The 16,006-nt window shown below is 40.2% G+C and overlaps 1 protein-coding gene across 1 annotated transcript in view; it reads left to right on the top strand.

Moving 5' to 3' along the window:
• Nucleotides 1-505: 505 nt before the first annotated feature.
• Nucleotides 506-16,006, top strand: part of St8sia4 (ST8 alpha-N-acetyl-neuraminide alpha-2,8-sialyltransferase 4) — an 80,890-nt gene continuing 65,389 nt past the window's right edge. Inside the window, 2 exon segments of the mRNA NM_001244250.1 lie at nt 506-919; nt 7,122-7,253. Of these exon segments, the coding sequence (NP_001231179.1) occupies nt 807-919; nt 7,122-7,253 (245 nt within the window). The 5' untranslated portion in view covers nt 506-806.

Below are 16,006 nucleotides of genomic sequence, written 5' to 3'. Positions count from 1 at the left end.
CTTCCCGGCTACATCGGACGGCTTTATTCGCTAGTGCGATCATGTATGTTTAGCAAACACGCTTTCAATAGCAGGCTCCTTTCTCATCCCACCCCTAGCCCTAAGCATTGCATTCCTCCGGTGGGATGAGTCTCTCATCTTTCTCAGATCAGATGCACTCCTTACATTGATGTAGTCAGATGGTCTGGACGCCCGCGGATCCGGAGCTTTGACGTTTGGGCGTCCTAGGAGACGCGAGGAGCGTATCTGTGTGTGTCTCTGGTTTTTTGAGTATGTGTGCGAGAACGCGCGCGCGTGCGACCGTGAGCTTCCTCCCCCCCCGCCCCCCGCCCCCCCCGCATAGTGCAGACCATGCCCACCACGTTACTCTCCTCCTAGCAGCCGCCAGCAAGGCAAGGCAACAGCAGCCTCCGCCCCCTCAGCCCGGTGATTGGCTGGCCTTGCTTATCATTTCCCTGCTACGGCGAGGAAAGGGCCAGTGACGCCCCCGAGCCCAGCTGCAGAAGCGACCGCCACCTCCAATGCACAAGGTGTCACATTTGAAAAGAAACCTGAGCCCGGGGGAGAAGGCGCTGAGAGACCCTGGCCTGGCTAGTGCAAACTGCGCGGCAGGGCGCTGGGCAGCGCTGGAGAACCCAGAGAGCTCCACCGCAGACCATCCTAGCGACCTGATTCTGGGATCTCGGCTCCACGCTCCCTTCGCAATTTTCAGATTTCTCTCCCTCGATTATTTCCCCAAAACGGAACCTTTATACCAAGAGAAGGTGCCGGAGCTGGGGCAACCAGGACTTTCCCGGGCACCCAAGATGCGCTCCATTAGAAAACGGTGGACCATCTGCACTATAAGTCTACTTCTGATCTTTTATAAGACAAAAGAGATAGCCAGAACTGAGGAGCACCAAGAGACGCAACTCATCGGGTAAATGCACGTTTAGGATGTGACACAAAGTCAGGCTGTAGTGAAGTGTGCTTAGAGTGACGTTCGGGGTGCTGTGTGTGTTGCTTGTGAGCCTGCCTGTGTGCCTGTCAGGAATTCAATAACAAAGGCTCTTTGGAGGTGTGTGTGTGTGTGTGTGTGTGTGTGTGTGTGTGTGTGTGTGTGTGTGTGTGTGTGTGTTCCCAGGCTGTTTCCAGTATGAGTTTAACTTGCCCTGTGCGGAGGCGGTGGTGGTGGCGGTGGTGCTCGTCACAGAGGTTTTGGCGAGGGTGCTGCTCACTGAAGAAGTCACTGCAGAAGTGTCAACAAAGGACGGGTGCCCTTGTCATTTTAATGCTTGAGCAGAACTCAGGAGATGTTTCCCTCATGGAGTCCTTGTCTTTCTTTCCTTCTGTGCCCTGCCAGTCTAGCAAGATACTATAAAAAGCGGCTTTCTCGAAAGGCAGAAGTTTAAGTTCACGGAAGAGGAAATGGGTCTCTTTACTCTTTCTTGTTTGTTTGTTTATGATTTGGGTGATGGTGGGAGGCGCCTGTGAGATCTGTTTTCTCTCTTTTCTAATTAGAAAACACAGTGCTAATAAGGATAGCCTATCTAGATGTACTGCTCCCCCATGGATAAAACTCCTGGCTTAGAAGGGGAACTGTGTCTTCACAGACCATATCGTTGCTGCTTCTTGAGTTTGTGGAGATGTGTTCAAAATCTCCGCCCCGATAAGTTCTGTGAATACCACACTTCCTTCCTCTCTCCCCTGGCCTCTGCCTTTGAAGTCTATTCAGAGCAGAGCTCCTTGTAACTTCGTGCCTGTGACTGGCTTGGAAGCGTTTTGTTCTGAGGATATGGTCCTGCTTGTCAACTCTGTTAAAAGTCCTGTTTCGGAAATCCTTCCAAGCCCGGAGGTTTCCGCAGTCGGAAGCTGCCCTGGCTGAGATTTCCTTCTGTTCTTAAATAGTCTCTGACATTTGTAAAGAGAAGAGGGATGGATGCTTGCCGGTTTTTTTTCTTTCTTTCTTTCTTTCTTTCTTTCTTTCTTTCTTTCTTTTTTTTTTTTTGTGTGTGTGTGGTTTGTGTGGGGGCGGGGGCACGGGGCTGCTAAAACACACACCGTGAAACTTTATGAAGCTCTTTTCTTAATACCCCTGCTCCACTCTGAGTAATCAGTCGCATTTTTAAGTGAGCAAGACGCAGGTGTATCCTTGCGGAAGGACCTGCGAGTCTGTACAAAGCTAGCCTAAGAGTGCCACATTGAAAGGGGACTGTGGGAGAAAAGAAAGCTAATAAGGAGGGGGCTGAAGGGTCCTTATGCTTCAACAAACCTATTCAAGGTCTGTATCAGAGAAAAGAAAATAAATAAATACAAGAATCATGTGAGGTCGTTCCCACAGAAGTGGGTGGTTTGAAAATCCATGTCAATGGATGAAAAGAAAAAAAAAATAGGGAGGGGTGTGGGCATCCCCAGCAGACCTGTTTTTGCCAGGCAGACAAAGGGGTCTTGAAGGTGGTGAACCCGCGCGTGGGAATTCCTGGGAGAGGCGGAGGCTGGGGCTTGTGAGTAGAGGCTCTTTGTTCCCTTCTGAACTGATGGGTTTGGAAGATGAGCCCGAGCCTAGACAAAGCAGCCAAGCCTCTACAGGACTCCAATGGTTTGGGACCCCGGTGAGCAGGAGTGGGCGTGGCGATGAGCAGGGTCTCCAAATCCTGGAAAGGAATCCTTTCCCAGCTTCTGTAAACTGCCCTCGGGGAAGAGGCATTCACCTGAGTGCCCCAGAGGGAAAGAATAGATCCAGGACACTCCACGTTTCACAGCGACATTTCTTCCGTGGCCTTTTTCTGGAAACCTTTGGAGGGTGGGCGCAGCCCAGGGAGGTGGGGAACCGCAAGCCGCCACACAGTGGCTGGGTCGCTCTACTAAGCCGGGGCCTGCACCCTTTGCCCGCTGAGCTGCTGTTTCTTTCATCCCAGTTCCTTTGAGGAGGCTTGAGGCAGTCACTTGAGTTAACACAACAGGAAGAGAGGTGTGCCCTGGGTAGCCTCTCCTGTCAAAGAACTAGCTGCCAGAGCAGAATAAAGAGGACACGGGTAGAGGGCCCATCGTTTCTGAACGGAATCAACCTCTTGTGACTCCTTTTTGTGACAGTCAAACAAACAAACAAAACAAAAATTCGTATTCAAAACTCCTCCTCTTGAATTAAAACCTCTTTAATTACAACTGCAGTCCTTTTGGGCAAAACAGGGACAGCCCTCATACACGTGCTGCTGGAATTCTGACTGCCATGAGCTTCCAGACTCGGTAGTGCGAGGTGGAGGTTGGGTTGCCAGGGACAGTGCAGGGTAGCTGTTGTCTGGACATTCATTCTCTTTCCGTCAGAATGAAACATTTGGGAGAAAAGCCTGTGGCCTGAGCACGTGGCTTTCCTTCAACTCCCCTCCCCCCAATAGTGCCTCTGGCTGAGTTGACTCACCAGCTAACTCATCTCCCTTCTCCTTACAAGCTTATGTGGAGAGGCCAGTATTGAGATGACTTATAGAGTACAGGAGCTCTGGAGACCAGAGCAAAGCTTCATTTAAAAATGAACTAACAGAGGCAGTCTACAGCCTTTGGGGGGCACTGCGTGCCTTGCAGGTGGGCAGTAGTTTCAACCTAGTCCTTGAATCCTACGTTCCTTTGGATTCCTATTCAAAGTCCCTGCTCCCATGAGCATTTCTCACTAGGTAGGTGGTGGCTCTAAGTCAACCCTTCTTCCTTTAGCAGAGTCCCCAGGAAAAGTCAGTGCGGCATCATTCTTCAGTGTTGAACAGTCATGCTGTGCAGCCAGGAAAACTCTAGTTGAAGAACGCTGCAGTCCACATTCACCTTGTGTTTGTAGAGCCCACCAGCAGTGTGCTCAACAGGCACAAGGGACCATTCCCAAAAATCCAAGCAATAGTCAGTGGCCGCTGAGACTGCCATTGCCTTCTGTGCAAAGTTTATTGATTGTTACAATGACTTTTTTTTTTTTCAGTTTACCTCAGACGATCAGGAGTATTAAGTGTGTTACTCTTGACAATATTTTTTATTATATTTTTATTGCATGTGCCTCACATTTGTCCCATGTTTCCTCCTTTCCTATGTTCATCAGAATATATTGGAAATGAGTTTTAAGATTCCCACATGCTCTACACGAACATGCCTATCTAATGAGGAAAGACTTTGAAAGTGTGACAAAGTTAGGTGATGTATAGATGTCTATTTTGATTAAATTCCCGGAAACTTTCTTGGCAGACTGAAATGAGACTTAAACATACTTGTCTTATACATATCTTTCTTTCCCCCTCAAGGCTGCTTACATTATGTTACTAAATGAGCAACAGTTATGAGTTCTGGCATTCATAAAGTTGACAGTAAAGCTAAACACTGGTGCATAAACTATGCATAGGACAAGTTAGTTTCAAGGTAGAAGACATTTTTGGAAACCAGCATTCCACAGTTTCCACTTACGTCATAGATTATATTTATAATTATATGACACTATGTCTCATCATTTTTTGTTTAATACTTTGGGAATAAAATACAGACCCCCCACACCGCTTAGGTTCAAACTTATTTTGATTCAAGTTCTTTTGTGATATGATTTTTTAAAAGTTAAATTAGTGAGGAAGCTTAGTCTAGTCACATTCATTCCAATGCCAATTAGCCATTGGGAGCTTCAGTGGAATGGACTTAGCTGTTGAGACCTAACATCCAAAACTGTATTTAATCACCTTTGTTATGGATATCAGAACTGATGGAAACTCAAATCAAAAAAAAAAAAACACCAACAAAAGATTTGTCACTATTAGGTGGCGAAGTAAGACTATCCCCTCACAGGGGATGCGATGAGTTATCAACTTCATTGAATTTCACAGCCATAAGCAGGAACACTTATAAGCAGGAACACTGGGAGATTACATTCTTCAGTCCGGAGTGATTTCTTTGGTGTCTTTAGGCTCTTCCAGTTTAAAATTGCATGTTGACAGCTTTGTAGATATCTCCATGCAAAAAACAATATAAATGCTTTCGATGCAGATGTCCAGATGTGGTGTCCAAACTAGAAGGAGAAACAAGCAGTGTGGAAATGTCCTTCATGCCTTGAGTTCATGGGAAGGGAGTTTTAGTTAAAATGGAGTGAAACCAAGATCATGAGCAAAAGTATCCCTGGGGTCCTGTTCAACCTGGCAGGGGAAAAAAAAAAGTATGCTCTCTATCTATATGATTCCTTTGTGTGTAAAGGAGAAGTTTGAATTGTATGCACCCTCTTCCATTCAAGGTTCTTTCCAGTGACAAAAGCCTGATGCTCAGCCAGTCACCAATTTAATAGAAGTGGTTTAGACAGCGAAGTACTGCACTGACATAGTGTTCACAAAAAATGGATTTGGACTTTTTTTAAATTACTTTTTGAATGTTAAGTTTTGAAGTTCTGATGAGGTGCTGCAGGACTGAGCCTAGCATTATAAAAACCACAGTACCATAATACAGGATAAATTTTAAGAATTTGATCTCATGCATCATTTGACTTCTGTGAAAATATATCTATTGTGAAAATGACTGTTCTAATCTTTGCAGTCCGTGGCAGAAGTATGATATTGGTAGCTATGAATGGAGAGAAGACAGGAAAGCTCCTTGCTTCTTGCCAGGAAAATAGTGATAATTGATGCCGGCTTAACAGTGCACTCTAAAGTGTGATGGTTAACTTTTGCACACATCCATACTTTCACTCAATGCAATTATTATCATTTAAATGTATAATATGAAAATTGATGACTGGATCACTGCTTAATGAAATGTACCTTGTTTCCTAACATCCTAAATGACCTCTGCAAAAGGATTATCAGTAGCCTTGCACAGACAAAACGCAAATGTGTCACTTCAATCAGAACTGTGTAAAAGACTAATTTGTATAGAGTTCCAAATTTCACAGGGCGTGGCTTTCATGTGATCTCATAAGCAGCACAGGGAGCCGCTTCAAATTAAAAGTACATATTAAAAAACAATGTTGAAGAGTAAGAAGCCAAACACAAGCCTCCAGCTTTAGAATCCTCCAACAACTGCTAAAAGGCAGTGTTTCTATTGGTAGATAACATTTTGTAGGTAATACACACACATTCAGATTTGGTGATTTTGAACAAGCATTTTGCTTTTTAGTAGTAGTATTGAAAGACAAAAAATAAATAAATAAAGGGTTGCAGGTAAATAACCAGTGCACATACTGAAAGGCCTGCTATCGTGAATGAACTGCTAATTCTCTGAATCCTCTACCAGAAACCAGAAAGACAAACATCTATTCAATAGTTCACTGCTCAGCCCTACAGGTCCTCATGGCTTAAATGAAAAATAAAAATAGATGTCTGTCATCATCAGGACAAAGCCCTAAAATTAGCAGTTCACATGGTATACTATACACTAGAGAATATTGATAGGAAGAGGTAGTTGCTTTTAAAACCATGCAAAAACACCACTAGATATATGAACTGAATGAGTTTTCCTCTCTGCCTCCTGGTAATCTCACCCTTATGATGTTAGAAAACAATTCTTTTTTAAATTGGCACTTGAACAATGCATGAAAAATTACTTTGTTATAGAGAAACCCATAATCTTCGAAGTCGTTGTGTATTAAACAGTATCATTGCTGTTTGTCAAGGCTAAGGAAAGGCCACAGTTACCTAGTAAAGTAGCAGTGCCCATGAATACAGAGCCAGCACTCCATGAAGTCAAGAAACATGTACAGATCTGCTATACACAAGGTTTTCTTATTAGCTCTCAGCAAAATCTCTATTCAGTACATTTATATGCCTTCTCTGAAACAAAATTAATTTTGGTCCCCAAAGTTATAGGCTTACAAAATAATTGGCCAAACATCATGCAGTGTAAGCAGTAGGGGGGGTGGTAGTTGGTATTGTAGCTTTGATGAGAGATATTTTTCTTCAAATATCATGAGGTCTGTCTTATACTACAGACAGATTCTGTTCTAAAAAATATGTAGAAGTTTGCTGTGATAATGTCCATCACTTAACTCTGAAAATACCTCCTGCCATGCTTCTCTTTCCTTCTATCCAATTGCAAAACTTATATCCAATTTTTAATCACTAATGTAAATATAATTGCGTATGATGACACTCATGCCAAGTGTGTCTGATGTTCACACAGCTGTCCTGTTTGTTTTGTTTCAGAGATGGTGAATTGTGTTTGAGCAGATCACTTGTCAACAGCTCTGATAAAATCATTCGGAAGGCTGGCTCAACCATCTTCCAACATTCTGTACAAGGCTGGAGAATCAATTCTTCTTTAGTCCTGGAGATACGGTGAGTTCCTTTAATAAGAGCCCGAAATTTCACATCATGATTAAACATGTTGGGTTTGGCAAACTTATATCGAACATTTGATTTATGGTTTCAGTGTGAATATTTAATGAAAAAGTGAATCAGCTATACTTAATGTTCCTCATGAAAGAATATGGAACAAAGAAGTAAAACCATTCTGTAGTCAAATTTTCAAGGATGATGGAATTTTGAATATACTATCTTATTATCAATGGAATAAAATATTGAGCTAAGTACTGACGTTTAGCATATTTTAAGTCAATTGTTCAGGATGAACATTCACTTTTGGAATCATTTTCTTAATCTTTCCTTATCGAAGCGTTGCTTTGATCTGACATTTAACTGCATAGAACAGAGAGGTTCCTCAATTACTTTTTTTAAAAGTATGGATTGGTTTGACATATTCAATGATTATGCCTGTTTAAGCTCATGCGAAAAAGTGAGCAAAAAGCCAGAAATTCAACTTTCTAAAGTTCTGGCTTATTGTTTGCCAGCCAGACATTTTATGCTGGAATGAGTTACTGAAGTAAAATCCAATGACTCCTATCCATTACAACACTTTCTTCTATTTCAGTCTTAGAGTTTATGAGAAAAATGGGCTATACATTCCTAAGCATGAAGAGAAAGAACAAGAACCACATTTTCCTTTATACTTTCATTACACTGTTGCTTTGGTTGGTATGCCTAAATTAGAACACTTCGGTAATTCAGAATTCAAAAAGTTTGAGAGAACATATCCCTTATATGTATGTAAAAACATTGCTTTTTAGCTTTTTTTTTTTTGCAAAATGCTAACTATTCATTGATGAGATATTGACATCAAAATTTTGTGATAGTAGCTGACTGAATAAAACGGTGAGGGTCTCATCTATTTGTCAGCTTGACATTTTTGTCCTCTTGTGATACCTGTAGAGTATCTCTCTCTGTGTCTTCCCTAACTAGAACTTCATTTGAATCTAAAATAAGTTAGCAATGAACTAATTATTAGGAATGAGGAAATAGAAGAGCATAACATTAGATCTCAGAGGCTGATTGAAAGAGAAAGAGGTGATAGAAAAGAAAAGAAGTTATTTACAACCATGACATCAAGGAAAAATGACCCAGTAAGAAAGGAGTCATGGCTGCATGGATAATATAAAAGAAAGTGGTGGAGAGTTATACAAAAGAAAATTATCATAGGTTAACATATGTAGTTCTGCTTAAAATATGGCATGCATTTGAAAATCAAAAAAGTATACTAAATGAATACTATTCCTCCATAATTAATAATCATGCATTCCCGATGTCTTTTCAAAAATGAATACTATGTGTATTCTTGAGACTTGACATTTGCATTTTGCTGTTTACTAAAGGTGTTAAATATAAACGGACTCAATTGAGTACCTTACGGAATAATGAAGGCTGCAGTTGTAGTTTTGAAGGTGAGCTTTTTCAGTTAACAACTGTTAATATGAATGAGATGTTAGTGCTAGCTATGTTTATATTGTTCCCCTTAACAAAGAGGTAAACAATGCAAGAGTGAACAAATATTGAATAATACATACAAAGTTGTCATTTGCAAGCAAAGGATAATTTGTAAGTTCATTATTGCACAATGTGCAAACAGTTCATAAAAATTACAATTGCCTCTAGCAGCAATGACTATTGAGTATTAATCAGTTTGACACCTGTAATAAAAGATTTAGGATATGACAACATCTTGTTGTTTGGCTTAGGTTTTACAAGTCTATTGTTAATAACCACATCTGTGAGTGGGCGGCTGGATACTCTTCAATGCTTTGATTGGGCCATCACTTACAAATTTTTCTCTCTCTCTTAAATAGTAGAATTGTGCTTTAAGGGTTTTCTAGTTTTTTAATTACCATTATACATTATATTTATAATTTTCTAATGATATATCTAACAAATTATTTGTTAATTTATATTAACATGTAATGGTTGTATAGGACCTTTCCCTTATATTTTTGGATATGAATTTTGTTTCTAGCCCTCAGTCCTTCAGTCTGCATCTTTCATTAAATACATCAGGTGTTGACTTACTAAGCAATTGTAGGAGGAGATTTATTCATTGTGCTTTGAAGACTCCTCAAGATTTAAAGAGTTAATGCACATTACAAGTAAATTCGCAATCAAAGTGATCACCTTGTTCTGAGGCTTTGTTGTATGGACACTAGTTTGTTTAGAATGTTTTCTTCAGAAATGGCACATTTCGGCTTCATTACTTATGAATAAGCCTGTGAATATTGTCAGTTTCTGTCCAGAATCTGTCTCTTGACCTATTTCTCATATTTGGTTCTTTTTTTCTCTTTTTTCACATTTCACATATTAAAAAGAAACAAAACCCTAAGAAGTACAAATGCCAAATAAAGGTGTAGAAATATATAAACTCAAGTACTTTCCCAAAACAGCCTAGCCAATGATTAGTGAACTATTTCAATCTCTTATATGTCTTAAACCTATAAAAGTGATTAAGTTTACATGAGTGCACATTTGTGTGTTTAGTTGTGTAAAAGAACTTACTGTTATATTTATAGACTACGTTCCCAAAATACACCATATACAGTTCTTACACAGTCTTATATCTAGTGTGATCAGCAAGTGACAATAATGTTAATTGTGGCCTAAGTAGCTTATTTAGCCAGAGTCAACATTCCCATTGAGTGTTTTGCTGAACAAGTTGTAGGCAATTTTGGTCCTAAATATAGAGGGCTAAACAAGTTTTAGACGATTTTGGTCCTAAATATAGAGGGCTTTTTTATGGAGTATAGGATATTTATTTGATGTAAAAATAGAAGATTATAAGTTTTTGTCATCCAGTTTTATGAAATTTATAGCCAAATGTGAAATGCTAACATATAAAAAACAATGTTCTTCATCTATTTTGGGACATTAGTTTTCATTTGGTGTCATTGTTTAGCATTTTCCTTTATACTAAAATATCCTTCCTGTACATGTTCCTCAGTTCTGAATTGCTAAGTAATAAAAAGACTTTGTTCTTTTAGAACTTTGAGGCAAAATGCTTCAGAAGATAATCGTTTAGACAAAAACAGTCATGTAGGGATTTTCTTTCATTTTGTAGGCAAAATAATGCACTCAGCAGTTTCAAAGTTCATTTTTTTTCACTTTAGTAAACTGTGTTGTTGTCAATCAATGTGGTGTTTTTTTTTTGTTTTTTTTTTTTTTTTTTTTTTTTTTTTTTTTTTTGTAAAACACAAAGTTGGCTGAGCTCCTGAAGTTCTGTTGAAGAGAGGGAGGAGGGTCAAGAGCATGATGGGAAAAACCAGAGAGAGCTGACCAGAGCTAGTGGGAACTCACAGACTATGGACTTACCATAGTATCTGCCTGGGAATGAACTAGGCCTATGAAAGCAGGTGACAGTTATGTGACTTGATCTGTTTTGGGGGAGGGGCTGGCAGTGGCACCAAGACCTATTCCAGGGGCCTGAACTGCCTCTTTCTTTGGAGCCAATTCTGTATGGTGGAGTATTTTGCTCGGCCTTGTTACAATGTAGAGGGGCTTTGTCCTCCTCCAACTTGGTATACCAGACTTTGTTGACTCCCCAAAGAAGTCCTTAGCCCTTTTGAGGAGTGGGTGGGGTGTTGGAAGATGGGGAGGTGGGGGGGTTAGAAGGGGAGGGAGGGGGAACTGAAGTTAGTATGTAAAATGAAAAATATATTTTTAGAATAAAAACACAAAGTTTGCAAACACTGATTCTCTTGACTTTTCTATTTATTGTAATAAATTTATATCAATTTCATTATGATATATGTATATATATATATATGTGTGTGTGTGTGTGTGTGTGTTTATATAAATAACCTAATTTGATTTTCAACTTTGAATGTATCCTGCTGTAAGGTGACTCAGTGCTTTGTGGTGGGACAAATGCACTTTCAATGGAATTTCAGTTGCCACAACACATACTGTTGACCCAACATGTGCCGAGAAGACAGAATGGCATGTGGTGTCGAGTTAGCTATATTTAACATTTCACGGATGAAAACAATATGTAGTAAATTAGTCCTGTGGGTCTCGGCAGCTGCTGTTAGCACTGCTGGCTGCTGTTCAAAGGCAAGTTCTTCCTGAAACTTCAGTTGTGGGGTTTCTGTACAGCATCTTTGCTGTCAGTTTAACAGTTCAGTTCACTAACCTTTGGGCTTAAGCCAACTTCGTTTTTGTTTTTTTTTTATGGTTTTTGTGACTAAGATTTTCAGTCTCACTGAAAATGAAACATTTTTTTCAATTTTTTTTTTAGTCACCATTAACTGTAAGTAGGTGTTGGTTTAACTAAAGATGTTTGAGATCTGAATTAGCATCACCAAACGACAGTTGAGACCTGAGTAGTCCCCTGCCTTTGTTCTTTGAAATTAGACACAATCCCTGACTTTAACTCTCTCTTAGTGGCTTGACCACGTACCAAGAAAGCTTGCAAAGTTACAGCTTGCCTACAAATTCAGTTTTTGCTGACTTGTGAGTCTGTAAGCTTGTGCGTTAAGCTGAGTTTCCCTTTATTTCTGAAGCAATTTTGCTTCCTCTGCTGCTGAACAAAATTTAATTCTTATTATGTCCAAAAGCAAACCATTTATGTCTTCTGATGAAACCTAAAAGTTTTTCAATTCACGCTAAGAAAAAGTTATATTTCGTGTTTTCAGTGACATTCAGCTAATTATATTTAAGCACCATTTTTTTTCTTCTTCTGTTTACATACAGTCTAAGTTACAAGTGTTTTTAGGGAATCCATGGAATTTCGAATGTTCCATTGTATCTCTAATAGAATAAAGATGGCATTAGCCTTCTGAAGTGAGAAGAACTAACCATTCCTCACTGGTTAGTGAGCTTTGTGCTGCTGAGCCCCAATATTACTCACTCAGAATAATCACTGTTATGGAAGTCCTCCAGCAATCTTATCTCCAGAAACATCCCGTGCATAAATTCCAGCCCTCAAATATGACTTAAATGTTTGACTAAATATAAGAAATAAAACATACAGATATCATTTACAGCCATTCAAAGTCTCTACCTTTTAACTTTCCAGTTTAAAATAGCACACTCTACATTTTAAAAAGTTCTAAATCTTATCATAAATCTTTTTTCTATTTTTAGTTTTCATTAGTCTATATGATTTGGAATTTTTATTTAAGGTACTTTTCTTTTTCTTCCTTCCTTCCTTCCTTCCTTCCTTTCTTTCTTTCTTTCTTTCTTTCTTTCTTTCTTTTTTTTACTCCTGCTTTGTAAAAATAAATGATGGCTAAACCCCATAAGCCAGCATTAGAAGGACACATGACATTGACCTGTACTCTACTGCACTTAAGAACTGTTTATGTCATTGGCTACTATTTTCTCCCCAAAGTTAGGCAGCCTGTGCAGCTTACAATTTGTTTGAACTTTTCCAACACCTTTTAAACTTTTTCCCTAAGAGTGGCTAAAGTTCATGTGTTCTTCTGACTGGGGTGTCAGATAAGGCATTTTGAATTTTCTATTAATGAGAAAAGACTTTTTTTTTTTTTTGGAAAGTCCCTCTTGTCCGTTCACAGGCATGTCAGTGTAACGTTTTGATGAAGAGGAAGGGAGTTTCCCTTTTGGATGTCTAAGCTACAGAAGCTCCTTTCATACCTGCAGTTCTGATCTCCTCATCTGAAGGTGCCGAACACGCTATAGCTTCTGAGCTCAATCTTTAAATGCATCTACAGCCGCCCATTGCAGGACTCTTCAAAGGGAAATGGCAGCCGCTCCCACTTCGATGATTTAACCACATCCGTGCAGTCTTTATTTCCAAGACAACCTGGGCATCTTCACAGCTAATGAAAATTTGTGTTAAAATACAGACATCTTGCCCTTCCTATGTCCCCCCCCCCAGGCAACCAAGTAGTAGTTAATAAATGTGTAGTCAAGATTATTTGTGGTGTCACTTTTGATAGTAGGTGTTACCTTTGTGGAGAAGAACTAGATCCTGATAGCGTTTTGTTCTTACTAATGAGACTGGCATTACCCAGTGTCACACAGCATAGGTGATATTAGCACAAAATGAAAATACATCTCTTTATCAGACAGATTACTGCCAGGCACTCACTTTTATCCCTGTGAAGGCAGAAGCATGCCTTAAGAGCACCTTGGTAAAGAACATCTGCTTTGCGGTGTTTACTAGGGTTTCCTCACACTGCTTTTTGCTATTCTATGTTTGGTAGCTGTGGGATTCAGTAATCGTGGACCTTTGTAGGCCGAATTCCTTTTTTTCCCTCCATTTTTTAATTTAAATTCTAAACAAGATTGTTTTACATGTCAATCCCAGTTCCCTCTCCCTTTCCTCCTCCCCTGCTCCCCACTAACACCTTACTTATCCCATACCCTTTATATTCCCCCGGGAGGGTGAGGCCTTCCATGGGGATCTTCAGAGTCTGTCATATCCTTTGGGATAGGGCCTAGACCCTCCCCCATGTGTCTAGGCTGAGGGAGTATTCCTCTATGTGTAGTGGGCTCCCACAGTCCATTCCTATGCTAGGGATAAGTACTGATCTACTATAGGAGGCCCCATAGATTTCTGAGGCCTCCTCACTGACACACATGTTCATGGGGTCTGGATCAGTCTCATGCTGGTTTCCCAGATATCAGTCTGGGGTCCATGAGCTCCCCCTTATTCAGGTCAGCTGTTTCTGTGGGTTTCTCCAGTCTGGTCTTGACCCCTTTGCTCATCACTCCTCCTTCTCTGCATCTGGATTCCAGTTCAGTTCAGTGATTAGTTGTGGGTGTCTGCTTCTACTTCTGTCAATCAGCTGTTAGATGAAGGCTCTAGGATGGCATATAAGTTAGTTAGTCATCAATCTCATTATCAGGAGAGGAGATTGTTAGTTGGAGTCATCCTTGTAGATCTCTGGACATTTCCCTAGTGCCTGATTTCTCTTTAAACCTATAATGGCTCCCTCTCTGATGGTATCTCTTTTCTTGCTCTCCTCTATTCTTCCCCCTACTCAACCTTCCTGCTCCCTCATGTCCTCCTCTCCCCTCCTCTTCTCACCTTCTCATTCTCCTTGCTGCCTCTCCTCTCCTCCTATGCTCCCAATTTGCTCAGGAGATCTTGTCCCTTTCCCCTTCTCTGGGAAACCATGTATGTCTCTTTTAGAGTCCTCCATGTTTCCTAGCTTCTCTGGCAGTGTGGATTGTAGGCTGGTAATCTTTTGCTCTATGTCTAAAATCCACATATGAGTGAGTACATACCATGTTTGTCTTTTTGTGACTGGGTTACCTCATTCAGAATGGTTTCTTCTAGTTCCATCCATTTGCTGCACTCCGAGGTTTTTGTCAACATCATTTCTTCACAAGCTAGTAGATCCTGCCATATTTATTTGATGTTAGTTACAAACATGAATGACTCCTTCCAAGGCACAGGAGAATGGTAGGGGAAGGAACTGGATTGATATATAAAATAATATTGTTTCTAATTTAATTTTGAAAAGGAGAAAAGAATCAACAGCTAAATAATTTTAAACCAGTTTCCCACAAGAAATCAATTTGTTGTATACAATATTCAGCTTCCAAAGTTTGAAAGGCCAACCACTTTGCCAGGTGTATTTTCTCTTACGGCGCATTTCTCCTGCCCTCCAGTCTGTTAGGTGGATTTTTGAATTTTCTGCTCTTTGGAACATGCACATATTTATATTTGCACAGCATCTTAACCTCATGATTAGTTTATACAATAACTATAGGACGGTATGGTTTTTAAAAATAAAACTATGGGCTTTAAAATACAATCATATGTAAGATGCATTCACATCCAATTTGAAAAGATCAATACAACAATCAAAACAGCTAGACTTATGTTTAAAAACTAAGAAATGTTCTCACTGATTATCCAGGGCACCTTGCATGTGTGTGCAAGTGCACGAACACACACACACATATACACACACACGCATACACACACATACACACACACACACACACACACACACACACACACACACACACACACACGAACTCTTAAGTATAAAGGAAGACTTACAGACAGATTTAATGTACCATTTGGGTATATGTACTTTGGGAAGATTCTCAATAGTTTAATACTTCTGTCTATGGTCTAACTCAAATAACTTAAAAGTTATTGTTGTTCATCTCACTGGACAATATTAAATAGAAGCAATGACTCTAAAAAATTAAAAACACTAGCCAAGCATTTAATGATACAAAGCCCATCTGTATCAACTGTATTTACATAATGAATTATATTTGAGTATATTTTGACAAATGGAGTGATTTCCCCACTTTTAATCACACACACACACACACACACACACAGACACACCTGATATCTACTTACAAAGTTATTCTAAACTTCTTACAAGATGGATTTTTTTCTTAGTATTTTTTTTAATTTTAGAGGCACTCATATTTACATATCCATCCCCCCATTCCCTCACCCTCCCATCCTCCCATGTTCCCCACCAATTCTCCCCACCCACTCCCCACCTCCTCCCCAGGGACCTTCAAAGTCCATCATATCATTTGGGGGAGGGCCTAGGCCCTCCTTGCTGTAATTGGGATGCAATAGTATCCCTCCATAGGGAATGGGCTCCCAAAGTCCATTTGTGCTCTAGGGATAAAGACTGGCTCCACTGTTAGAGGCCCCATAGACTGTCTTGGTCTCCCAGCTGGCACCCACATTCAGAGGGCTTGGTTCAGTCCAATGCTGGTTCCCTAGCTTTACGACTAGGGTCTCCATGCTCTCAGTAGGTCAGGTCAAC

Source organism: Cricetulus griseus, chromosome 2, assembly GCF_003668045.3.
Source record: "Cricetulus griseus strain 17A/GY chromosome 2, alternate assembly CriGri-PICRH-1.0, whole genome shotgun sequence".
In the NCBI taxonomy this organism is placed as follows: Eukaryota; Metazoa; Chordata; class Mammalia; order Rodentia; family Cricetidae; genus Cricetulus; species Cricetulus griseus.
This window is presented reverse-complemented; position numbering and strand designations above follow the sequence as displayed.